The sequence below is a fragment of the Lepisosteus platostomus genome, chromosome 1 (assembly GCF_059453375.1).
Source record: "Lepisosteus platostomus isolate fLepPlt1 chromosome 1, fLepPlt1.hap1, whole genome shotgun sequence".
Taxonomy (NCBI): Eukaryota; Metazoa; Chordata; class Actinopteri; order Semionotiformes; family Lepisosteidae; genus Lepisosteus; species Lepisosteus platostomus.
The window spans coordinates 51,303,855-51,329,210 of record NC_142611.1 but is presented as its reverse complement, the minus strand read 5'-3'; the positions used below and the strand labels follow the sequence as shown (position 1 = coordinate 51,329,210).

The following is a 25,356-nucleotide window of genomic DNA, read 5'->3' as shown; positions in this document are numbered from 1 at the left end:
TCTGAACTGTTGGTAATAAGTGTCTGTGCTGGGAGGGTCTATGATCAATCAGAAGAACAGATGGTCAATACAGCTCCTGCCTTTTGTTTACACTGTGACAATATTATTTATTATTAGGGTGAATTATTCAGTTTTTAAATAAAACAACTACTTTTTAATTCTTGTATTCCTTCTAGTCCTTACTTTTACTTTTCATTCAATTTACATTTAGGCTATATATTCTAAAGGCTAAATAAAGTTATTATCTCTCTCATACGGCACAATACTTGAATATGTCAACTCATCTTCTATATCATATAGCCTATATTGCTGTTGGGTTTATTATATATTGGACAGAGTATAGCTACAGTACGAGCACTGTAATTTTAGCGCGCTCTTCTCTTCTGCAGAACACGCTGAAATCTCGTACCAACAGACTGGAATGTCCCACAACGATTTGTGAGGGTGTAGAAGGGTTTATAATACATATTAGTTTAAGCCCTGTAGTATAAATATAAGTATATGTTTAACTACTGATAAAAAGATAAATATCCAATCATTTTTATCATGTCTGTGTCTCCGGGACCGTTCAGAAAAGCGAAAGAATCAACCATAGTTGACTTTTTCCGCACTTCACCACTCCTGCCACATTGTCTAACGCCTCGGAAACCCCCACATTCCCATTCTCCTCTGCGCTATGGCTGGACCAGAGAGTTTAGGAGGATCGGCTAGAGTTCTTTTTCCGGCTACACCTGAGATTATCAGGAAGTGTGTGGGGTGATAAATCCTAAAGTTAATCCTTTTTACCTGGGGGAAGAAGTCAGGAAATAATGATGCGCTGAAAGAAGGGGCTGTCCGGTGGTGGGAGTTTTGTTTCGTGGATCATCTTTCGGCAAGAGACAGAGCAGTTCATGCAGGATACGCACGCAAAGTCAACTCCCTGCTAAGTTTTGCTTTTTGTTTTCGTGTGGTGCTGCAAGTTCTGTGCGATTCTAAGTGTTTCCTACAATGGGATGCTGCGGTTGCGCGGAGGTGAGAAGATAGTTCCACGTCTCCTGGAATATTTTATGTCCAAAAATCGTAAACAATACAGCAGTACCGTAGTATAGTTTTTTTCCTGTGCTTTATTCTCTTGAACTCTCCTTGTTTGTTGTAAGATTTGCACCGTGTTGTTTTGGTGGAGGCTGTGGGCTTGTTTCTTTCTCCATTGGAGTGACCTTCTTTACAACACTTTAATCCTATTTGTAAAATGTTGCCCGACCGCAAGGTCGAGCTAGGCGAAGCCGTAGCTTGATAGTAATGTCAGTTGTGCTTCTGTTGGCGTCTCGTTTTCGACACAAGTTTGCCTTGGACGTGTAATCTGTAAAGCTTGTGCTGAATAAAAAAAGTGTACAATCAGTATTTACATAACAATCTGAAGCAGCTCTGTCTTGAGCGGTAAATAATTCTGACCTCGTTTTTGTGCTCTTCTTCAGAGGTTTTTAAATGAAGGGCATTCAGGGAAGAGCAACGATTCTTCTGCACAATGTGTGATTGTTTTACATCGTAATTGGGGGGGAAAAAAGGGAGTCTTTTATCGCATTTTTGTGCACGACTTGGATGTCCTGCCTACTTCATGGTAGTGACGTGGATACTCGGCTATACCTCCATATACTGCCACTGTAAACCAACAGCTGGACATTAAATTGTTTCCACGCAGCTGAGGCATTGGGAGCAAGGTTTATGATGCCTAGCAATTCTGCTGTTTCCTTACAGAGGTCTAAGCGGGACTGGAGACCCCTGGAAGAACGGAACTGTACTGACATTCCATGGCTCCTGATATTTATTGCTTTCTGCATCGGCATGGTAAGTATAGGTGTTGGGGAAGTTAAGTGCATTTGCTCCTTCTTCTGTTTGGGGGATTTTTTTTTTGCTGTGGTAGTTCACACACAGTTGTACAATTGATGAACGTTGTGTTGAGATTAGAGATTGATGTTTCAGTTCCAGAATTTTAGCAGCATTGCGATTGCATGCAAAAAAGAATGAAAGTAATTCATCTTGTGTCTGGATATGTGCTCCAGGAGTGGGAAATGGAGTAAGTGTTCTGCTCCGGTTCAGGGGTGTGTACTATTGAAAATGCTACGTTTTTAATGAGAATGTGGAATGTTTGGGATAACCTATTTAATCGTATATTAAAGAGAAGAGTCTTATGGCACATTTACCTTAACTTTTTAAAGCATTTTTCTGAATAATTGTGTTTTGAAGAAAAGATAACTGTGTATATAATGAGAGTTTAATTTTATTTTAAACTGATCCACAAAGAATACATCATGTTTGCGAAGAAGATGATAAGGTGTTTGGTACATTGCTCGTAAAGCAGAAACTAAGCGTCCCTTACTCGGTTTAAAAGGCTCCTTTAAAAACAAAACAACAGCACAGTTACAGGCCCTGGCTAAATCTTAAACCATGTTATTTCAGATGTTTAATATTCTGTTGAAATCTTCACAAATGGGCTTGTGAAAGTTCACGGGAAAAATGACTGGGTGCACTGGGGGGCCATGGTGACCAAACTATGTAATGCATACTAGAACCTGCTGTCTCTTCTGGATCAGTAAGACTTTGCAGTGCATCTTTGATGCACAATTAAATAGAACTGTGGTGTATTTCTCTCCTCACCATTCTTATGAGTGCATGTGCTTCTCATAGGGTTGCATCTGTGGCTTTGCTATTGCCACTGGAGCAGCGTCCAGGCTGGTGCATGGATATGACAGCTATGGCAACACCTGTGGCCAGAAAAACTCCCAGATAGAAGGTATAGAACTGAGCGGACTGGACCAAACTGACAAAAAGTGAGTATCATATTCTTAGTCCTGCCTTCTTCTAAAAGTTTCACTTTATGGATTGACGTAACATCTTGTAGAACGGAACACTTCCCCTTTTGGAGTGGAGATAGTCCTTTTTCTGTTTAATGTTTAATAAAGAAGTGCTTCTACAGAGTGGCCTAAAAATACAACACAGACTTGTATAAAATGGATCTTGACAGGTCTTTTACAGAACGACATGAATCATACTTTATTGATTGCTCCCTTTAGGATGGTTTTACTTTGAGCAAATCTTTAGGGACAGGTGATCCCCCTTGTGAAGTTATGACAAGGAAACCCTGTAATGTTCAGCTTCATAGAAATGCCTTCATCCAAAATCAGTCTTCATAAAGGCAAAACACTGCCACGTGTAGATCTGACAGACGTTGGACTTTACCTGCAATAACTGTGTTTTTAATCTCTGAAATATCATAACTAATATGACTTCATAAATGGAGAATCTTTCAGGCTACAGAGAGGGCCTGTGGTTGTTGCTGTGCTCCAGAAGACAAACAATGTCTTCATTGTATCGGAGAATAGTTGAGATGTGCAAACAGGGAGCTCTTTTTCTGAGTCTGGCCAGTTGACAAAATGTTTAAATGAACAGAGGTTAAAAACTGAGGAATCCTTTGTCCATCTCTAAATGCAACACTTTGGCGAATCGTAGGTTATTTATTTGCTTATACAATGAGTCTGGTATTATATTTACTAGAAGTGTGAAGAACAGGTGCAAAAAGACATTTATATAACCTTTTAGTACAGTTATGGAAAATGGCTTTCATGATCTTAAATGTACTATACAAAAGCCACATCATGCTCTTATGTCTTGCTCCATCTTGCCCCGACAATGTGTAACAATGTAAAGGATAGACACTGTGTGATCTCTCTGTCTTGTTTTTAATGGGTTTTAGTAATTTGAACAGACAAATCTGGCAGTATAGTGAAAACTGCAAGTTGCTTTACCTATTTCATCTACTTGGTTTCTAGTTTTGTCTTCAGATCGACTTAAATGTGACAGCTGCAGAACTTTTATTTTAAATGTGCTTTCTGGTTTTTAATATCTCACAGCAGCAGATAATTCCCTTCACTGCATGAATGTCTCATCATTAGAAATAGCAGTCTCTATCAAAAGGAACTACAGTAAATATCTGCCATCTTCAGTGACTTAGAGGAGCCATGCTCCTGCTGTTGTAGTGCACCTGCATTGAATGAAGCTTTTTTTAAATGCTATAACATTTCTTAATTCTATTAAGTGACATGGATTTTGTATAATACTTGTCAGGAAAGGTGAGCATTTTTTCCCTTTCATTAACTTTGCTCATTGTGTGTTGGTTTTCAGTTGTGGTAAATGTTATGTAAAATATGTACTGTCATGCTACTGATCTTATACACTGTTCATGCAGACAAAAACAAAAAGGAGATGTTGCACCGGCATCTGTTTTTTACAGTACATTGTTCTGTGTGAATTGGATCCAAACTTCAGGTTTAGACGCAACTGTAGCGTACATGACTTGTTGGAGGATTTTGGAATATGTTTAATCAGTTTAAAAAATGTAAACATTCACACACTTTGCCATTATTCAGAAACTGCTGGCTAAAAGAAAACTTAAGTGAAATCCAAACATGAAGCAGATTGCTCCAGACCATTTCATGCTCCATTGTTTGTTCAGAGATCCTGCTCCAGGGAAAGCAGATTATAAAGTATTTTTTTCCCTACCATGATAAGCTCTTTATATTTCAGTACAAAATGCATCCGTTTCTCAGCTTTGGGTTATAAGGGCAGTGCAGGTAAATCTTCCCGTGTGGAACCCCTGGTTATGTTGGGGTGTTCCAGTGATTATGACACAAGTTATGTAGCAAAGAGCGCAATAGTCCAGCCTGAAACACTGAAGGAGCTGCAGTGCTTCACTGCACCGGCATTCAGAACAGACGTTCTGGAATTATAATGTGTAAAAGCTGCTGTGAACTGCGTGTCATATAATGCCATATTTTAAAGAAAACAGGATCATCATTTTAAAAACAATCTATTAGAACATACGTAAAGCGGTTCTTAAGGATGTTACAGGAGCTCTCGAAACCAGTGACTTGTGGTCTGTCAGGACTAGACTTGCCACTAAAACTGCTCTCAAGTTTGTCAGTTTACTAAACAAATTTCACACAGATATGAAGGTTCTAAGTTAGGCTGTGAGTATTTTGCTGTGGCTAATGTTTGAGAGTACTTAAAAAAAAAAACGGAGGTGCCTTTTTCCTCTTCGATAGTGTCCACTACCAATTACTGGGGTTGATGCTGGGTTTCACTGATCTGAAATTACATCGCTGAATTTTGCCAAAACGTCCACCCATGCTGAAGTCCTCTCGTATCTGCTTTACTGCATTGACAAGTATATAATAAGGACATTTATTGTAATTAATTTGCAAAAGTGTGGTAATAATAGCTGAGCAGACCTTTGTTTCATTAAAAAAAGCGGACCAAAAGGGTGTTGAAATCAGCGCTTACATCCGTCAATGGTTTGTTTGATTCATAATTTCTGATATTGCGTGGATGATTTAATATTGCTTGAAAATTTGTACACTTCTTTAATGGTACTTTTTCTTAATGGTTGGGATAGCTTCAAATGTATCAGTGTTTCTTTGTAGTTTTTTCTATATGTGCTAATTAAGGGGTACCAGTGGTTGACAATGGAATATTGGGCCAGTAGCAGGCACTCCCAAGGCTAGGGGCCTTAATCAGTGTTCAGGTAAATGTTTAACATAGTTGCACTTCCCATAAACATTCCCATTATGACATCACCTAATGAGATGGCAAGTCAAAGGCACCATCTCCATGTTCAGATTAATTTCAATAACAAATCCACATGGATATAGAGAATATAGAGCATACAAATAGATAGAAATAACAGATTGGCAATGTTTGGCTCCATTTATTCCATATTCACCTGCTTATTAATGATTAAAAGGGATTTTTTCTTTTGCTGGCCAACCTGTGTAGTTGTTTGCCCCATTTCTGTAATGTCTTTGAAAGGTGCTTTGTTGCAAGTTCATCATCTCATGTTTGGACAAGTAGGAACTTCATATTTCTCTTTGCATTGGGAAGCTTAGCTGTTTCAGAATCTTCTCATTTTTAACCTGTCTCTTATGTTCACTAATATAGAAAGTAAGTAGTGGAGCTGCGGTGATATTGAATTTGAATATTTTTCGTATATTAGGTTTTTCTAGAACTTTCAGGTTGTACAACCGCAAGGTAAAGAGCTCAGTTAAGACAAAAGACCTTTATCCCTGCTTTACCTTAAAATTGTAACTTTTTTTCTACACTTGTTTTCTTATCTACGTAGTTAATCTCACTTTCCTAGACCAGGTGTACAGCTGGCATGATACGTTTGTGCTGTTTCAAAGGTGTTTGTGCAGTATATATTGCATTTTCTGCTCTTTATTCTATTGTAGGTACGTCTTCTTTTTGGATCCATGCAATATTGACATCATTAACAGGAAAATCAAGTCTATGGCTCTCTGCGTCACATCATGTCCGAGTGTGGAGCTAAAGACTTACAACGATATCAGGAAATTTGCACAGACAAACGGTAAGACCAAAGACATTACTGTTTTAGATATTTAGGAATGCCTTTATTGGGAATTCAGTCAGACTGTTAATATGCAGTGTAAAACCCTCGGCTTCTTTGACGGTCCCTTTGGTTCCATGTAGGCACAGTGTCAATAACATGGAGAAAGAAAACTTGCACTTAATATGCTAGTTAGTTGTTTGTTAGTTTATTAATCATAGTACGCAGTAGCCACAATATTGTAGTGAGTTCTGTAGTTTAAGATAATCAGTTGAATGCCTGCCTGTGTCAGCACAGTGTCCTGGGGATACTGCTGTCGTTCATTGTTTCTTTTTCGCACTGGGAAATATATCCCATCTGCAGTTCATGTCCAACATTGAACTTCCCACATGGCCTGGATCAAAACCACCATGTGCTATACAAAATGCTGTCTGATAACACGTTTGCTTTTTAATAAGCTTCACACTCTTACAAATGAAAATTTGCAAACTGTGGTCCCTCACATGTATCGTAATTATAGTCACTGCAGTGTAATGATAGTTACTTTACCTTGGATTCAGATTGTGAGAGCTACATTATCAAGGACCCCACTTTGTAGAGGTGATTTACAGACCTCATTGCCATTAAATCAAAAGAGGAAATGGGCATAAGAAATTATTCTGCTTCATATTTGCCCATTTATATAGTTTTCATCACATATTAACAATTCTTACTTGAATGTTTCAGTCAGCCTACATATAACTTTGCATTTAGGCAGCTACTAGTTTTCAGTTTGTCTTCGTGTTGTATTATCAGAAGCTTTAAAGTTTAAATTATTTCACTGCATTGTCTCATATACTGCATGTATTAGGTCATTGCCAGTGTCATGTCCTGCCACCAGATGAAACAATACAGTTCTGTTAAAAACACAGACCCAGGCTGTGGCCAGTAACAGTGTGGCTATGTGCCTTCCACACACTTAAGAGCATGTTCATCAGTGTTCATGCAATGTTTGTGCAATTGTCTTACATTTCAACACATTATTTCAAGTATTTGGTGCTCATATATGTTGAATGAAAGTCATTTTCAGACTGCCATTAGTTCCTAATCTTTTAATGAATAAGATTTAATCTTGTAATAAAGTCTCTTGATGAAGAACAGTAAACCAATTTGCACATCACTGATATGTAGCTCTATATACACAAGGATTTCTGAGACTTTTTCTGAAGTTGTTTGAGAATTCTATTCCCCTTATTATTTACTGGAATCTTTGAAATGTGAGTTAACAGTTCCATTCTGGGTATTTAGTTACGTTCTTTAATCTCCTCTACGTTGATTCTAAGGTGTAAATGGTTCATCTTCATATGGATCCTTTCTGTCCAGTGAGCTGAACTGCTTGTATCTTTCTCTCCTGTTAGGGTCTGCCCTTTGCTCCTATCAGTTAAAGCCTACTGAATATACCAGTCATAAACAAAAAGATACCCTGTGCCCCAAGCTTCCTGTGCCACCAAGGTATGTAGATCTTAAATGAACATCGCTAGGTGCTCAATTTGGAACATTCTCACCATGTTTATTTTAAGAACAAATATATGCTTATAACAGTAAACCATGAACATGTTTACACAGTCATGCTTTGTTACATAAAACATTGGTTTATTCATGGACACCCAAAACATTTAGTCTCCCTCTGTAGGTTTTTCTAAGGTTGATGCAGAACAAAAAATGGAGTTTTTGAAACATTGGTAAAGAAAACTAACACTGTTACTGAAATTGTGTATCTGTTAGCAACTTCTCCTTTTAGTGTTGAAAACAGAACTGAACTTGCCCCTCAACTTCCATACTAAGGACGGCTTCTGCTGTCTTAATATATTAAATCACTTGCTCATTGTATATGTATGGCTTTTTGTTTTAATATTCAGTTAAATGAAAAGTGATTTGCCTACATTGCCAAAATGACATTAAAGAGACATTTGCATTATTCACGTTCTTCCTTCCACTTGTACTTTATTCTGTTTCTTGATAGTAAGTCAATTCCGGTATTCCATCGCTGCATCCCTGTGGATATCTCCTGTTATGCCAAGTTTGCTGAAGCCCTGATCACCTTCGTCAGTGACAACAGTGTGCTTCAGAGGTTAATCACCGGTGTGATGACCAGCAAAGAAATCATCATGGGCCTTTGTGTGCTTGCTCTAGGTACTGGGAGCCCTTCAGAATTATGCACAGCTGTCTTGAGTAAAAACAATTATTGTTAAGAATGTTTGAGAAGCCGTTTTCCTGGAATTTGTTGCAGAATTTTAGTGCAGTGGAAACGGAAACACTGAGTAACGTAGGGAAACCCAGGAAGGCAATAATGAAGTTTAATGACATCCCGGGAAAATGCAGCTACAAACAACATTTTGCTACTGAAAGATTTATTTTGATCCATTCAGTGGCTAGGAGGCTCAGTGGATTGTACTGAGGTGCTTCCTGTCTTTTTTTGCAGTGCTTTCCATGATTTTGATGGTCATCATACGATACATCTCCACGGTGCTTGTCTGGATCCTCACTGGATTAGTGGTTCTGGGGTCACTGGGTGAGTTTGCCTGAAGCAAATTCTCTAACAGGGCTTCAAGACTTTGTTGCTAAATGCAAAAACATTTTTTCCATATTTAAATATTAATACAAAGGCACCTTTGAGTGGTTGACCCATCAAAGTTATTTTTGATATGCTGGTAGACCTGCTTGTATTCAGCATGTTTTTTTTATTTATTTCCCTTGAATATGTTGCTGTAGTTTTTCAAGATAGACTTTCAAAGCAAGATGGTGTACTTCTAGGCCAGCATCTCCTTTCAAAGCAAGTATAATGTGTCTGTTTAGTGAAACCAGTTTACTGAGGTTCTGAGAGGGCAAAAATAATCAAATTAGTGTTTTCCAATAATGCATTCATATACAGTCTCTAATTACAGCCATAGACACAGGTGAAAGACAGGGCTCCCATCTCCTAATACCCTTGTTCAGCAGGCCATACCTGTGAAGTCATCACTTTTAAATCCTTGATCATGAAGAACAACATTTAATTAAAGCCTCATTCTTGTCAGCCTGATTCTACAGATTTGATTTCAGGACACATGGTCAATGAATTGCCTGTCCACAATTGTGAAAAATACTTTCGAATTAATTAGCTTATACCTGTTTTTTGGCGATCGCCATTTTGGTGGGGGTTTGTATGTGTGGTAGAAGTTTACATATGACAAATACACACTATGCTTATATATTCATACGTTGAGATGTATATTTATTATTCATATGATCATATAAAGGTCATGGTAATCTTGATAATCATTGTAGTTTTAGGTGTGACTTTTTCCCTTAATCATGATCACAGTTTCTTCAGGCTTGCTGAATTAAATATGACATAAGGGGCTATAAAATAAAATGCTGATTTGACAATAATTGTAAAACCTATTTTGCTGCTTGCAGGGGGCACAGGTGTTCTGTGGTGGCTTTATGCAGATCACAAGAAGTCGCTGAATGTTACGCTGCCAGCAGATCAGTTGGAAGTAGCCAAAGATAATGTCCAGGCTCTCATGGTCTATGCTATAGCTGCTACCATTTTCACGGTAGGTTCCTTACGTTCCTGTTGTTTCAAGTGGTTACAGCTTCTAAATGACTACATCCATGTCCTTTGAGAGCAGTTCTGTTCTGCATTTGTTACAGTTTGTTTGTTTTTTCCAGGGAAAGTATAACACAAAATTCCATTTTAATTCTTTGGACGCAATTGAATTTTGTCATTTCTATATAAAGTGGCAGTCTGGGAGGGCTTAAGGTCTGAAAATGTAATCCAGTATTTTTTTTTTTCCTCCAACTGGGAAGCCTAAGGCCAGTTTTGCACTTTTTGGGAAAAACTCGAATTTAGTGAAACTACAGCTTGCATCACAAATTTGGTTCATAGCTCACATCCAAGGTACACTGGACCTAAAGCTTTAGACATTGTTGTAACAGACAAACAAGTTCTGGACCCCGAGATGAGCTAAATCAACTGAGTTTATTGCATGCAAGGAACAATAAGATCAAGAGAATAATTGTTCAGAGAATTGTTGTAAAGTTCCAGTTTATGTAGGAGACTTCAGCCATTTCTGAGGCAAATTGTTACCATGGTAATGGGGGGAGGTCACTTGTGTTTGGACAGTCCCAAGACCTTGAACACTTTGAATGGCCGGTCTTATCTTTCCATAGGTAGGGAAAGATTCACTTACACTTTGTACCAAAAGAAGTCTTTGTGCAGAAAGAAATCGGTTTACCCTTGTTTCACATCTTATATCTTTCTTCAGCATGTTACCCTTTCATACTTTTTTCCAGTAAGTGTTTCTGCAACAGATGTCCAAGTGCGTACTGGAGCCATTGTATGTGCACTGCATGAGCCTCATTCATAACGATGATTTCAATGTGCACTTTGTTTTTTCAACCTTTGCTGTCTCATGTCTTTCTTTTCGCTTATGTAATTTTCACTGGTTCCAGGAACTGTTTGTACGTCTAGTAAACAATTAATTCTTTGACCCACTTTCATGGTCCTTTCACTCTTTTTTCAACATACATTTTAAGACAACTTTTAGTCTTGTAAGCAACGCGTTGTTGTGTCGGCAACTAAGGCTAGAGCAGTTTAGTTTTTGTGGTCAAACAATAAAATCTGCTTTTTTCCAGGAACTGTTTTATTGGTGTTTCTCTGCAGTGAAAGTTGACAAATTCACAAATAAGCAAGATTAGCAAGACATGGGAGAAACTCAAAAATGTTGAAAGTGAGCCAACATACAAATATTGGAGGACCTGGAGAGATCTGCATTTATAGCTGTTTTAATATCGCTGCTGTACCCATCCATTAATATATTTTCGAACTGCTTTATCCAGTACAGGTTTGTGGGGGAGCCTGAGCCTATGCCGGCAAGCAACAGGCACAAGTCAGGATACATCCTAGCTGGGACACCAGTCCATTGCAGGGGGCACACACAGAAACAGAATGCACACACTCACACCAGGGCCGATTTTCCTAGAAGCCAATTTAACCTACCTGTATGGCTTTGGACTGTGGGAGGAAACCAGAGCACCCAGAGGAAACCCACGTGGACGTGGGGAGAACATACACACTCTTCACAGAAAGTGCCCAAGGTCTGGAATTGAATCCAGGCTCTCTGAACCAGAATTTCCAATCTAATGACCAAGTATGGTGAACTGGAAGATCTGATAGCAATTGAGGAACTGAACCCAGAACCCCAGGGCTGTGATATATAAATGTAGGATTAAGAGGCTACAAACACCGTAACCGCACACAGGGAAGGATTAAGATTTCAGCAGATTTCTCTCACCCATCCTCCTTCAGGCCACTGGTCTTTTAACACTTTTTAACACTTGGAGGCTGATTTGAGAAGAGCCACGTCCCACGCCAAGTGCCTGGGAGCCCACAGAGGTCATGTTGCGCCTGCGAGCCGTGAAAACCTTGGCCAACTGCTCCCATCCCCCTCTCGGCACTGCTTAGACAGTTGTGCACCACTGTATGGGGAATCCCAGTCCCAGTTGGCTAGTAAGATGTCCTAGACCTGAACTCGGCCGAGTGCCTTCACCCGTTGAGCCACCTGACAGGCCCCTATTTTGTTAACTGTTGTTTACAAGCACTTTTCCGATTAATTGAGACATCGTAAAATCGGTCCCATCCAGGCTAGGAGCAGTGTGCTGTCAGACCCTCTTTGTGACCTGTGCTGCTGGGGTAAGCCCTGCCTTTAGGCCACCCTCTACAGGGTGAGCAGCTTTCTGGTCACGGATGGTTGGAGGGTTTCTGCTTTTCTGCTGGGTTTCAAAGTGCTTTTTTTATGCTAAGCTTCAGAAATATTTTTAATTCTTTTCCTAATTTTATTAAAGAGATGTCTGAGGCCATTTTTTGTTTTTGTTTTTTCCCTTTACTTAGGTGATCCTGCTCCTGCTCATGTTTTTTATGCGGAAAAGAGTGGCTCTGACAATCGCCCTATTTCATGTGGCGGGTAAAGTGTTCATCCACCTGCCGCTGCTCGTCTTCCAGCCCTTCTGGACGTTTCTGGCTCTGATGTTGTTCTGGATGTACTGGATAATGGTTTTGCTATTCCTGGGCACAGCAGGTAAGGTGCAGTGGTGGCCGATATGGTTCTGCAGCCCTGTGTGGCCTGTGCTAACGGCGAGCGGTGTGAGCCAGCTGGTTCACTGTCTATAGGTTTTGAAATTGCCATTCTGCAAGCTGCCATCCGTGACTTCTGTTGCAATGCTTTTAGAACTTTCATTTTGAAAGAAAGGAGAGCTTCATCAGTTCCCAACACAAAGATCTGTTAAAGTACTTAAAGATGCTTAGTGTCAGTAGCATTGCGATTCCAATTCCTACCATAAAACGTGGGCTTGTTTATTTTATTGCATTATGTCCATTTTAAATAACACAAGAAAACCAGTTCCATCTGTCTTTAATATATCTTCTGTTTAAAATAGTTCGTGGTTCAAGCCTTGGCTCTACCACTTACTACGTTTGTTACCCTGAACAATTTGGTTACACTCTGTGTACTCCTCACCACTGTGGTTGTCATGTTAATCTGATGCCTGTTGTAATGCTGCAGCAGCTGTTGTTGAAAAATGTATTTTTGATGTTCATAGGCAATCCAACACAAAATGAAAAGGGTTTGGTGGAATTCCGAATGTCGAGCCCTTTGCAGTACATGACCTGGTATCACGCAGTTGGCTTGATCTGGATCAGCGAGTTTATTCTTGCGTGTCAGCAGATGACTGTTGCTGGTGCTGTTGTCACTTATTATTTTACAAGGTAAGAGGCTTCCTACATGACATTGGTAAACCTAAAGATGTATGCTTTCCTTGCTCATTCTTTCAAGACAAGTCTCTGCACAGTAGAGTCTGGAATCTGGACTTAAAGAGGGACGTGCTAAAATCACTTCGCAGAATCACTCTTGTTTACCAAAACATGTTTTAGGCCCATTTTTCGGTTACTACTGCCAGCTGTTAACTTATAGATTATAATAAAGAGGAACACGCAGCTGTCACTCAGAAATGATTGTTTCTTTTGTTGTAGGGATAAGTCCAAATTACCACTTACTCCTATACTGTCATCCGTATATCGTCTTATCCGGTACCATCTCGGTACTGTGGCGAAGGGATCCTTCATCATTACACTTGTGAAGATCCCTCGATTGATCCTCATGTACATTCATAATCAACTGAAAGGAAAGGTAAGGAGAAAAGGTAATTGGTTGCAACAACAGAGTGGAAGTATTTTGTTTACAGAGGTGACCATGTGTTGTCTGTCCAAGCCACGGAGAAGTAACATTGAAATCTAAATGTTGAAATATTAGTCTTGGTATCAATTTTCTAACTGTATATTGCAGTATCTCTACTTTCTACTCTGAAACTAGAACATTAATGCTTTTGCTGCAGTGAGATCCTTTGATATCGGTGATTAGGAAGCAGCAGAATGAAATACAATTTCCCATTATTAAAAGATAAATGATGTCTGCAGTGTTACATAAGGAATTCATGAAATGGTAGGCAATTGAAACATAGTGTTGCTATTATGGTAATTATTTTAAATTTCTTTTCCATCCCTCAGGAAAATGCTTGTGCTCGGTGCATGTTGAAAGCCTGTATTTGCTGCTTGTGGTGTCTGGAGAAGTGCCTAAATTATCTGAATCAGGTATTTTCTTCTCTGTTAGGTCAGATGCATGATTTTGAAGGTCAGGCTATATATATACTTTGTGGCAATTCAAAATATAATATTTTTTAAATGATGTCAAGAATACTGTGCACCCAAAAGCAAGAAATAATTAGCTTGAGATTCAGCCCATTGTAAACTCAGCTATCTATGTTTGAGATAACCATGGCTTGTTTGTGTCAGTAGATTTCTTTTTTGTGTTTTGGTTGCACTGATATACAAATAACCCTTACAGATTGAGAACTAGCAAGAGTTGCAAATAGTGTGAGATGTATAAAAGAATGATTTTAAAAAACAAAGGTTTAAAATGTTTGATATTTTTTTTATTGCAGAATGCATATGCAGCTACAGCTATCAACAGCACCAACTTCTGCACATCTGCAAAGGATGCCTTTGTGATTCTGGTGGAGAATGCCTTGAGAGTTGCCACGATCAACACCGTTGGAGATTTTGTTTTGTTTCTTGGGAAGGTATGGCACTATATAGATCAGTAGCACTGAGGCTTTTTTTAAATTAAAACTGGTCTACACTCTTCAGGGCTGTAATCAAAGAGTCACGAATCTTGTACTAGGGAGATGCTTTCATGCAGTCATCACGCAAGGTTACAAAAATTAACCTTCAGTAATCAGTGCTGAAAAGAGAAAGCACCTATGTTTGAAACAAAAATCGTTCTGTGGAGGTTCATGATTAATTTGATAAAATTGTGATTAGGTAATGAGTGGGTTTTCGTTACAAACGAATAAGCAACAGTATTCGTCAGGGGGTATGAGAATACAAAATGACAAACAAATGTGTGTCTTCTTTCTGAGCATTATAAATGTCAATCTCAGACAAGACCCGAGACAGAATTGTTAATTGTAAAGCCATTTTACAGTAAGTCATAAACAAATTTCTTATAGCTGTAGGTAGATATAATGTATGCAGTAGGTTAGGTGTTCAGCTCTGCTTGCTGTAGAGCAGCTTAATATTTGATGTCTCTTTAGTTTTAAATCTCTTTGAGACTGTTAAAGAGGAGTAGAATCAGGAAGAGACAATAATCTGTAATAGTAAATAGAAATCAGCAGTATGGTTGTGCAACATAGAAAAGAGAAACAGTGAGCATGTATTTTTGAGGTCTCTCTGAAGGCCTTTGTTTTGTTCCACAATGCTTGTGCCAGTAGCAGATATTTCCTTTAGAAATTTGTGCAAAATATTCAGTCTTGAAGTTAATTACCAAATGTTTCAATACAAAGAGAGCTCAAGCCCTACTTTCAGCTATAAATTATCTTGCCTTAGCATAGAACAATCACCCCTTAGGCTTTGGAAGAAAAATCAAAAGAAATTATCAAAGCACCTATTAAGGTAAGTTATTAGGCTTTTTAGATTTTCATTTTTATTTGCTGTTAGTTTTTACCTTGACACAGTATCCAAATTGAACTAACAGTTTTAGGCCCTCTTTAAAGATGCTTCTGTAGATTGTGTCATTCACAGGAAGCCAGCAGCTTGATAAGCCTGTTAATTTCCAGGCCAGGTCTTCAAAGATAAGAGCGGTTTGTATATAGAGCCATCAACCAGTGAAATGATTCCTATGTTCCTGTTTCATCGTCTGTCACAGATTGTGCTAGTGAAGCTGTTTGAGAGCTATGGTGGAGCAGCTTTAAAGCAAAGCCTTTTATTTTGGTCAAACTTGGCAATGAATAACATTTAACAAATTCTTCAGGTGGATGATGCATATGAGTCTAAAAAATAAATTGCAGAAAAAAAGAAAGCCTCACTTTCCACGAGTGGTCAACAGTTCTGATGTCCACTGAAGTATTGAACTTTATCCATTTCAAACTTAATACCTCTAGATTCTAAGGAAATTTGTGGAAATGTTAGTATAAGTAGTTTTCTATACCTTCCTGTCTTGGGGTGTTCTTAGGGCTTTTAGAAATTTGTAATAAAATATTCCCAGGCAGTAAGTAAGAAGAGGAATAGACTTGCTTCTAACAGGAAGCTACTGTGTGTCTGTTTCCAGGTCCTGATAGTTTCCAGCACAGCCTTTGTGGGCGTACTGGCTCTGAACTACCAGCGGGATTACACAGTGTGGGTCCTCCCTCTGATCATCGTGTGCCTCTTCGCCTTCCTGGTTGCCCACTGCTTCCTCTCCATATATGAAATAGTTGTGGATGTCCTCTTCTTGTGCTTTGCCATCGATACCACGTACAATGATGGGAGTCCTGGGAAAGAGTACTTCATGGACAAGGCTCTTATGGTAAGACATTTTTGGGCTCATTGAGTGTGGCTGGGATGAGATTATATTCATATACATCTTCATCTATTTTTGTCATGATCTGCTGATTTCACAACGGAACCTTTTATTTAACAAAATAACTTGTGCAAAGAGGATAGTCATTTCATGTGTAAGGACCCTTATTCCTTGATTTTACGTCGACTTATTATTCTACCTTGTGATGGGGAGCTACAGGTTCATTCAGGAAGAGTCTGTACGTTGTCTTAAGGACCACCAGAGGTTTTCTTTTACTGAATACTTCTGATAATCGGATCATTAGTTCCGTGGCAATTCAAGGAATGGTTGTAACTTCACTGCACAAAAATAATAAAGGTTTTCATGGGAACAAATGAAGTTTGTCACGAATGATAACTGCTTACTCACCAATTTGAAGAGATGTTGGGATCTGTAGGTTTTCACTCTCACTTTTTGAGTCCTGATTTTTCTCTTGGTGAGCCATAAAGTTTTTTCCTTATCAAGGTGATTGAAGTTAAGGCAGTGAAATTAGAAGGATTTGAAGAAAAGTTGTAAATGTATTTGGAAGCCACCATGTAAATTACATTGTTACTCTTAGAGTTATTGCTTTATTGTAATCTTAAGAAATGTAATTTGGTTATTCATGTAATCCATCACAGAAATTGCTTTTGTCCCCTTTATAAGTGTAAATTTATTCCTACAGTCCTTGAAATCTTATTCATCAGAATTTATTTGACATATTTGCCATGTAAATTCATTTAAAGAAAACAACTTTAAAGGTTATATTGTCCTTAAATCACATTAAAAAACTTTTGTGTTTATTGTACTTTAAATGTTCAATGTAGAACAACAGTGTTTGCTGAAATATGATTGTTATTCTTATTGAGAAACAGTGCGTGTTTATGTTATTATTTTCTGTACATCGCATGTCTTTCGGGGCCACCGCACATCTTTGTAATAATAATTATAATAATTGCTTACACTTATATAGCGCTTTTCTGGACACTCCACTCAAAGCGCTTTGCAGGTAATGGGGACTCCCCTCCACCACCACCAATGTGCAGCATCCACCTGGATTATGCGACGGCAGCCATAGTGCGCCAGAACGCTCCCCACACATCAGCGATCAGTGGGGAGGAGAGCAGAGTAATGAAGCCAATTTATAGAGGGGGATTGTTAAATATGATTGATAAAGGCCGATGGGAAATTTGGCCAGGACACCAGGGTTACACCCCTACTCTTTTCGAGAAACGCCCTGGTATTTTTAATGACCACAGAGAGTCAGGACCTTAGTTTTACGTCTCATCCGAAGGACGGCGCCTGTTTTACAGTATAGTGTCCCCGTCACTATACTGGGGCATTAGGACCCACACAGACTGCAGGGATAGTGCCCCCTGCTGGCCCCACTAACACCTCTTCCAGCAGCACCTCTTCTCGTGTCACTCAACAGGGTCCCAGCCCGGTGAGCCAAAGAGAGATCTCTTTGGGGGACGGCGAGATAAGCGGGGGAGAGTGTAACGCATAGGGCCATCAGGGTGTGTAAGAGCCGGCTTACCAGAAGGGTAACGTCGCCACCATTCCCTGTGATAGCAGGGCTACAGCTACTGGGCAGTAGAGAGATCTCTCTTTGGGTCACCGGGCTGGGTCCCTGTTGAGTGACGCGGGAATCCTGGGTTCGAGCCCCCGACAGTGGGGGGCCGACCTATTGCGGCAAGGGCGTTACACTTTGTAGATCTCGCTTGTTTTGTACAGACGGACAGGCAGCCTCCTGACCCTGGTTGCCGAAATGATCGTGTGCTTCCTTGCTGACGGACTTGACTTGTGTTCTCTGCTGTCGCAGGAGTTTGTGGAGAGCAGCAAGAAGCCGATGAAAGAGCGGAGCAGGGGCAGGCCGCACTCAACTGACAGCAGGGAGGCGAAGCCCATGGTGAGTGGCCCTACCGAGTCCGACATCCTCCAGGAGTTTCACTTCTATTACCTCTTCATCTCTGTCTTCGTAGACTGGGCTTTCTCTGAACAAGCTTTTGTGCTGTGTCTCACTCACGACATGATGCTTTTTCTGTTTCTGTACCTCCCCATTACTTCACTGTTTCAGTTCTTCTCATTGTTTCAGTCATCTCCTGTTCTAGCAAGCTAGCTGAAACAGTATCCCGCTGTACATATAGACAGTATTTTTAGACCACTGCTCTTCTGATCAGCTTGATTCCATTATGTAATGTGCCAATAGTTCCTGTTCTTCTTTAAGAACTCAAGTCTGTAGTTGTTGCCTTATTATCACAGTGCACTTTAAGGAGGATCTGCTGATCCTGTGAGAACACATCTTTTGTACAAATGCTTATCCCTTAAAGCAGTGCACACCGTGGTCAGGCAATAGAATTGGCCAGTTGGAGATGGCACTTGCGTCCTACCTGGCTGACTCTATAAACACAGCCCTAAGAATGTTTGAATATTTATCCCTGCTTTTACACAGGGAGACAAATATGAGGTCCAGTTTCTCAAAGTAAAACAAAGTTGAGTCTAAGAATGTATAATCAAATTAAGGACTCGTGCTGTTTTGGGGTCATTCAAAATAGTATATTAAAAACTATCCCAGTTCTAACAACAGTACTCCACTGTTTTCTAGAAGCAGTAATGCACAAAAATGCCAAATGACATTTTAAATCACATTTGAAAGTTAAAATACACAGTTGTCTGTCATCAGTGCTAGTCTACACTTTGCTAGACTTGTTTATGAGCTGTTCATCCAAAGTTGTTAGAGCATTTAAGGTGATCAAGTGTAATAAATTATTTGCAACCTATGAGCTTATCCATTTTAACTATGACAAAACATGAAAATTGTTGACTCTACAGAAGATACTACTTTACAAACAAGCAGTTGTTCATTCGGTATTCCAGATATTGGCAAAGTGTTTAAAATGAGAAGTATTGAGGCATCAAGAAGGTTTAAAACTACAAATGGGTAAAAACTAGATGCACTCAGTGGTTGTATGATTATTCTGTGTAGTAATACGTATTAGGTTTTATATATATTCTACTCTCTGGGGAGAGTAATATTGCAAATGTAGTTGAGAAAAGATTAAAGGAATATATTTTTATTAAATTCTAAACTAAAAAATATCATTAACTCTTTTTAAAAAGTACTTAATTTTTTTAATCTGAAAAATAAATTCTGATTGCATACACATTTTAAGCTTCCATGTTCAATGTTAACTCAGGATTTAAAAAAACAATTAAAAAACACTGCAAATGAAAAACTGTGACATCGGCAATATTATGAAGCAAAATGAGCTGCTTTTCAATTAAAATGACTGCAGCTGAGTGTTTTGCCTCATTCCCTTTAGCAGAGTATGTGTCACACTGATCACTAATCTCAGAATCTGTTTAATTCACATTTTAGTTATGCAATTTCACAACTTAGCCTTGAATATCTTGGAGTTTCTTTGGTTGTCGATTAAGTTAAGTAACTTGCGAGATGTTACAGCCAAACAATCTGTCGGTGACTCTTCCAAGTAACCTGCACTGGGTAGGAATAACTAGTAGCTGCAGAATTCTGTGATTGGTGTTGGCCTCTCTGCAAGACACTACATCGGTTAAGTCTTAGGACCTCACTTGCTGCTCTTCCTGTGGCCTTCCTGAAGTCAACATTTTACCAGGACAATGCATGTCTTCATGCTGCTCATGCAGCAACATCTCTCCTGCAAGGTGAGAAAGAGGCAATTATGCTATATGCTTGCCAAACTTGAGCCCCACTGAAAAGATTGGGAATGAGACATGATGATATGTGCTTGTTCAGTCTGTACAAGAAGACAGAGATGCAATGGATAGATGGAAACTCCAATATAAAGTCACTTAATAGGGCATGAGACCACCAAGTGATTCCAGCATGGCCTTTGTGCTCTGTGGCATAGTCTACCAGGGTCTCGAATTAGACAGGAGGAACGTGGCACTGTTCTTCTACAAGAAAATTGGTGAACTCTGAATATATTATAAATGCTCGATTGGATTAAAATATGAGACTTGGACTCGGATTTAGAAGGCCATGACATACAGTAGATACCATCAGTGTCGTGCTCATCAAACCATTGGCAACTGTATGTGCTCTGTGGATGGGTCAATGTCATCCTGGAATACACCTCTCCCAGCAGGAAAGAAATACTGCAACATGTGGTGATAATGATCACTCAGTACCATCAAGTTGTAAGTAGCATTGACCTGGTCTTTCTAAGGGAATCCGTGTGCACAAACCATGCCAGAGAAATAAACCCCACAACATCATGGACTTTCACTGTCGGAACCAAGCACACAAAGCTGTAGAGCACATGTACTTGTCATGGTGAAAGATGATTAATCTGGCAGTATCCATTGTCTGTGCTGTTTGCCTATCCTCAGGACTCGCAAGCACGAATCCCCATGTGTGCTGAGTGGTTTGTGCAGTGAAACCCGAGTATCGTATCTTGGTCTATGGAGATCTCGGTGGACTGTTTTTGATTAAACTGAGTGAAAACAGCCCATGTCATTCGATCAGAATGTGCACGCCCATTTTGCCCTGCACTTTGTATTAATACATGGGTGTCGCAGTCTTGAAGTATGTGTTTCTGCCCCACTCTTGCCCTTTGCTGACATACTCCTGAAACATAAACAAGTCGAGCAGTCTTGGTCACTGAAGCTCTTGCCAATTGTGTCCGAACAATCACCAGTCTTTCAAAGTCACTGAGGTCAAATTGCAGCCAGACCTGCCTCGCATTTTTTATACATGGCCCTAAGTATGCTGGGATGTTTGTGCATAATTAAGACCTTTTTTATACAATAATGTGTCAAAGTTGTACAGCTTACATTGTTTCCTTTGGTGGCCAGAGATGCTACTACCTTTGAACATTCACAATAATCTCCCTGTTGATGATTAAGGCTAATAGACGTGATGACTTTTTTGATATGTCGCTTCCTACTAAGTGTTACTGTCTGATGTGTTTTGAAGTTGCAGTTATAAGTGATAAGCTTCTTTTGATGCTTTTTTATATATGAAACATTTCCTGGAGAAAATTTCAAATGGCCGTACCCCTTATTTAAAAACTGTTACAAGTTCTTTACAGCAGCAGGTTGCTGTCTTTGTTTCTTTTCTAATTTCATTTTATGCCAGAAATAATGGGATTTTTCCCCTCACCTTTAAAGTAATTTACTCTCTTCATGTTGACCGTGGTTCTCAAATTTGAAAGCCTAGTATTTTTTAATAGACTGCTTACGGCAATGACTAAAGGATCTTATTTGGGGACCAGTTTATAGCTCATTTTGCCATTTCCAAATTGAAAAGGCACCTAACAGCACTACTTTAATGTTTATCCTCAACTGTCCAGAATCTAGTTACACACCGAGATGTCTGTCGGAAAGGGTGATGGCTGTGATTTTTTTTTTCTCGTGGTGCAGTACATTAGCAGTTCCTCAGTGGTCTCAAAATGAAATGTCACAAGCTCTTCACAGCTGAATGTCTTTGACATCTTTGCATGTGTGTTTCTTCTAGCCTTAAACGAAGAAGCCACAAGAATTTAAAACCTCTTTAATTTCAATATATCAACACTTTACACGTTGTGTATTGAAGCAACGAAACAAGCATGCTTTCTTTGAAGCTTTTGACTTTACTCAGCGTGGGATACTGTTTCCGCTTTGTGCTGTTTGTTTGTGTTTCTGTGTCACTTTCCAGCCATTATCTGTTTACTTTGTCTTCTGTGAAATCATTTCTAACACTCCAGTGAACCTCCATACCGTTCAGAGCTCAGTCTTTAAGGGATTATTAAATGTGTGTGCACACAGTGCCCTCAGTGATTGCTTGTGACTGTTTGGAGTAAGACTCAATCACTTTGTTTTCTAGGCTCCTGGAGCAAGTTCAGCTTGACCAAAATCACCTAATGGAACTTTTTTTAAACATTCCAAATGTTTATTTTTACCAATGTGTAACATGTTTACTATGGTTTCACTCCAGGGAATACAATATTTTAATAAGAAACTGTAAAATAACTCAAGTAATGAAGCACTTTATATGAAAGCGCCGTGTATTTTAACTACTGATGCATTTTAGTAGTGATGTCCTTTTTATATTTGACTAAAATGTCGTCTAGATAAATGCAGCACTAAAATGTCCAGTTTTGACTGAAAAGTAATTCATCATGCCAGTTTTCATTAAGTTTTTAGATTTTGTTCATCTTGTTCTAATTACAAATAACAAGCATTGTAACTGAATTTGTATAGCATTGCTTGAATACTTTTTTTTTCCTCTAAAGAAACACAAAGTGTATGAACATGATCAGAATAAGAGCTGCTTTTTAAATGCAGCAAATTCTGTGCATCTTTTTTTAAAGGGAGGGGAATAGCTTTAGGGGCACGTTTCTGTAGTTTTAGTTTTTTCACTAATGAGTTGTTACTAATGTTACTCACCATTAACAGTGACATTTATTTACTGTTAGAAAAAAAAAACGTTATCAAGACTGTTAAGGAGAGAACAGTCAGTACCGGTGTAAGTCATTCTAGTTTACACGGCAGGTAGTGGAAGACTGCCGATAACAGGGCAATGATAGGCTCAGACTATCCTGACCATCAGACTTGACTGTGCTCATTTCACATTGCTACAAGCTCAGGGTCCTCCACTGTTCGCACTTGTACAATGCGATCACATGAGAAGAGTTTGGGCAGCTGACCCCTACAAACTGTAATGACAGCCATATAATCTGCTTATGAGAGTTTGACCGCGTCAAACAGACTGATAGCTGCGGACACTAATTCGTATCACTGACGACAGGAAAGTCACAATGCTGCCCAGATTCTTAGTGTGATGAGAAATCTGCTCCATGTCAAATCCGATGTCATTAAAGGCCGTGGAGAACCCTGAAGCTAGAGAGGACGAGCAATAACAGAATAGCGATGATGATCTTGGGGGGGGGGGGGGGAAGTCTTCCTGCTTGCACTAAAATTCTTAAAACTGTTTAAAAATGTGTTTATGGTGACAGTTTTCTAACTCTTCTGTAATTAAGAGTTTTCCAGGTGTGCAATAGATCTTATTTTAAGACAAATGGAGGGAGTACAAATCGTCTTGCACCTTGCCTTAACTGGTTCAGTAGGCCTTGGTTCCTGCTGGATCTCGTCATTTCTGTATCTGGTCTATAATGTTGAATCCTAGAATGGTCACTTGACGGCAGATGGATAATAGTTGTTTTTGTAGTTTGGTTTGTCTTTAAAAGTTCCGGCTTTGAAGGTCGATTGTTTCCCATTCAACGTTAAGCAGTCCGATCGGACCAAAACACTAACTTGTTCTTATTCCGGGGTTTTTCCACCCTTGGAAAGGTAAACCCCTTTTCCAAGAAGCATTTAAAATGTTTTGACAAAGCCAAAAAAAATAAAGGTCTGGTTTTCGTGATAAAATCTAGGTGTGTTTAAATGAATCACGAATGGCAAAAACTTGAAACCAATTAAATTAAATGTATACCTCTTAGGTACTCAGATGTTTTAAGTCCCCAATCAACACTTACATCATAAAAAGTTGGAAAATTACATTTTTGTGAATGCAATGATCATGGCAGATTCTGGGAAATTTAATACTGAGTGATGATTTGTAAATGATTCAAACTGGATTAGCATTTTTTCCTTTTGAACTGACATTGCAGCGTTTCTTGTTTATACAGCTCAATGATTTCAGTGATGCATACATGGTATATAAGGGCCATTGCCGTGCATTAATGCACAGTTAAATATTGCTTTGATAGCATTGGAATGGATAAACCAGAATATATCCATTCTTATCTTTCAATGAACTGGATTCATAGCAGAATTCATTGGTCAAAACTGAACTACCAACAACAAAAAATTGTGTGTAAAACTTACAGTAAGTGACAAACAGCTCTCAGTAGAGATAGTTTGAATGCTTATATGCTCTGTGCAAAACTTACTTTTGTGATCATTATTTTAGTATAAAGCATGTTATGCAGGCTATTTCAAATGGGACTACACTAATGATACACATTTTTGTTGTGCTTTGTATTGCAAAGCGTGTTAACAATGGTAAAATGCTTCTTTAGAAATTATTAAAGCCAAATGTTTAAATTTTGATTAAATATGAAAGGTAGCTGTAAACGTAGTTTAAGCTTCCTGCTAATTTACATGTCTCTTACCTACATATTATATTACTCAGAAAACTAGATAGGAAGAAAAATAAGACCAAAGAAATCAATATGAACTTGTTGCTTTAAAGTCATTGATGTCCTTAAAACCTTACAAACAATTTAGGATGTGCTAAAATGATCAGGATTCAAATTTTAGTAGCAGTCGGAATACCAGTTTGAGTCTTTCTCAGGATAACAGTACACAGTGAGTGATAGTGAGGTACAGTGTTATATGCAGCTACTGTCATCCATAGAGAATCTGCTACCTGTTCTCTGTGGTTCCAAACCAATGGGTCAGATGTAGCCAGGCATTGTTTGCCAAAGTGTGACTTTTACCGATTCCAATCAATAGAAATGATTTCCTAATCTGTACAATGTAATGATAATGTAAAGGCCTGTGTGTGATTATTGTTGATTTCTAAGCTTAGATCAGCAACAATGGTGTTGTTTAGTCTCCTCATGTTGAACTTTTCTCTGAAAGTCAGACTTACACAAATGTTCCATGATAACCATTGCAAAAATCTGGGTACTTCCACAATTATCTAAAGGACATGTAAGATTTGCATTTTTTTTCAAACAAGTATGGACTCCATCTACATAAGTTGTAAAATCGAATGCAGTAAAATCATCAGACTTAGACCGATCTATAAAATGGATCAATAGCTTTACACAGCTCTAAATCTACTGTTGCAAGACGTGATTCCCTTTATTTTATTTGTGAATTTGAGGTTTTATTGTGCAGAAATCACTTGGGATGAACGGTTACTAGAAAATATTAAAATGAAATTGGTTACTAGTCTGGTGTAATAATAGCTTTTAGCTCCTAATTGCAGTAATTGTTTGTAAAATTGAACTAAATTTTGTTTTTTATATTATTTCTTATGTATCTCTTTTTTAAAAAATAATAAAATGAAAACTTTAA

The 25,356-nt window shown here is 38.8% G+C and overlaps 1 protein-coding gene across 2 annotated transcripts; it reads left to right on the top strand.

Annotated features, from left to right (window-relative positions):
* The first annotated feature begins 669 nt into the window (after positions 1-669).
* slc44a1b (solute carrier family 44 member 1b) lies at positions 670-25,356 on the top strand. 2 transcript variants are annotated; one of them, XM_088631467.1, is made up of 15 exons: positions 670-1,011; positions 1,735-1,824; positions 2,665-2,807; positions 6,261-6,397; positions 7,774-7,867; positions 8,379-8,548; positions 8,838-8,927; positions 9,815-9,954; positions 12,291-12,477; positions 12,998-13,163; positions 13,428-13,584; positions 13,962-14,045; positions 14,396-14,533; positions 16,060-16,296; positions 18,131-19,323. In XM_088631467.1, the coding sequence occupies exons 1-15, from the start codon at positions 988-990 to the stop codon at positions 18,425-18,427; spliced, it is 2,154 nt and encodes a 717-aa protein (XP_088487593.1). In that variant the 5' UTR covers positions 670-987; the 3' UTR covers positions 18,428-19,323. The 2 variants fall into 2 exon arrangements, with proteins under 2 accessions (XP_088487593.1, XP_088487598.1); XM_088631472.1 differs by lacking the exon at positions 670-1,011 and adding an exon at positions 22,154-25,356 and having other exon boundaries at positions 1,687-1,824; positions 18,131-18,217.

Bases quoted from the DNA above. Each gene is read 5' to 3' on its own strand.
- slc44a1b (XM_088631467.1), top strand. From the start codon at position 988: ATGGGATGCTGCGGTTGCGCGGAG. The intron at 1,825-2,664 runs GTAAGTATAGGT...TGCTTCTCATAG, and splicing joins TTGCTTTCTGCATCGGCATG to GGTTGCATCTGTGGCTTTGC. The intron at 6,398-7,773 runs GTAAGACCAAAG...CTCTCCTGTTAG, and splicing joins GAAATTTGCACAGACAAACG to GGTCTGCCCTTTGCTCCTAT.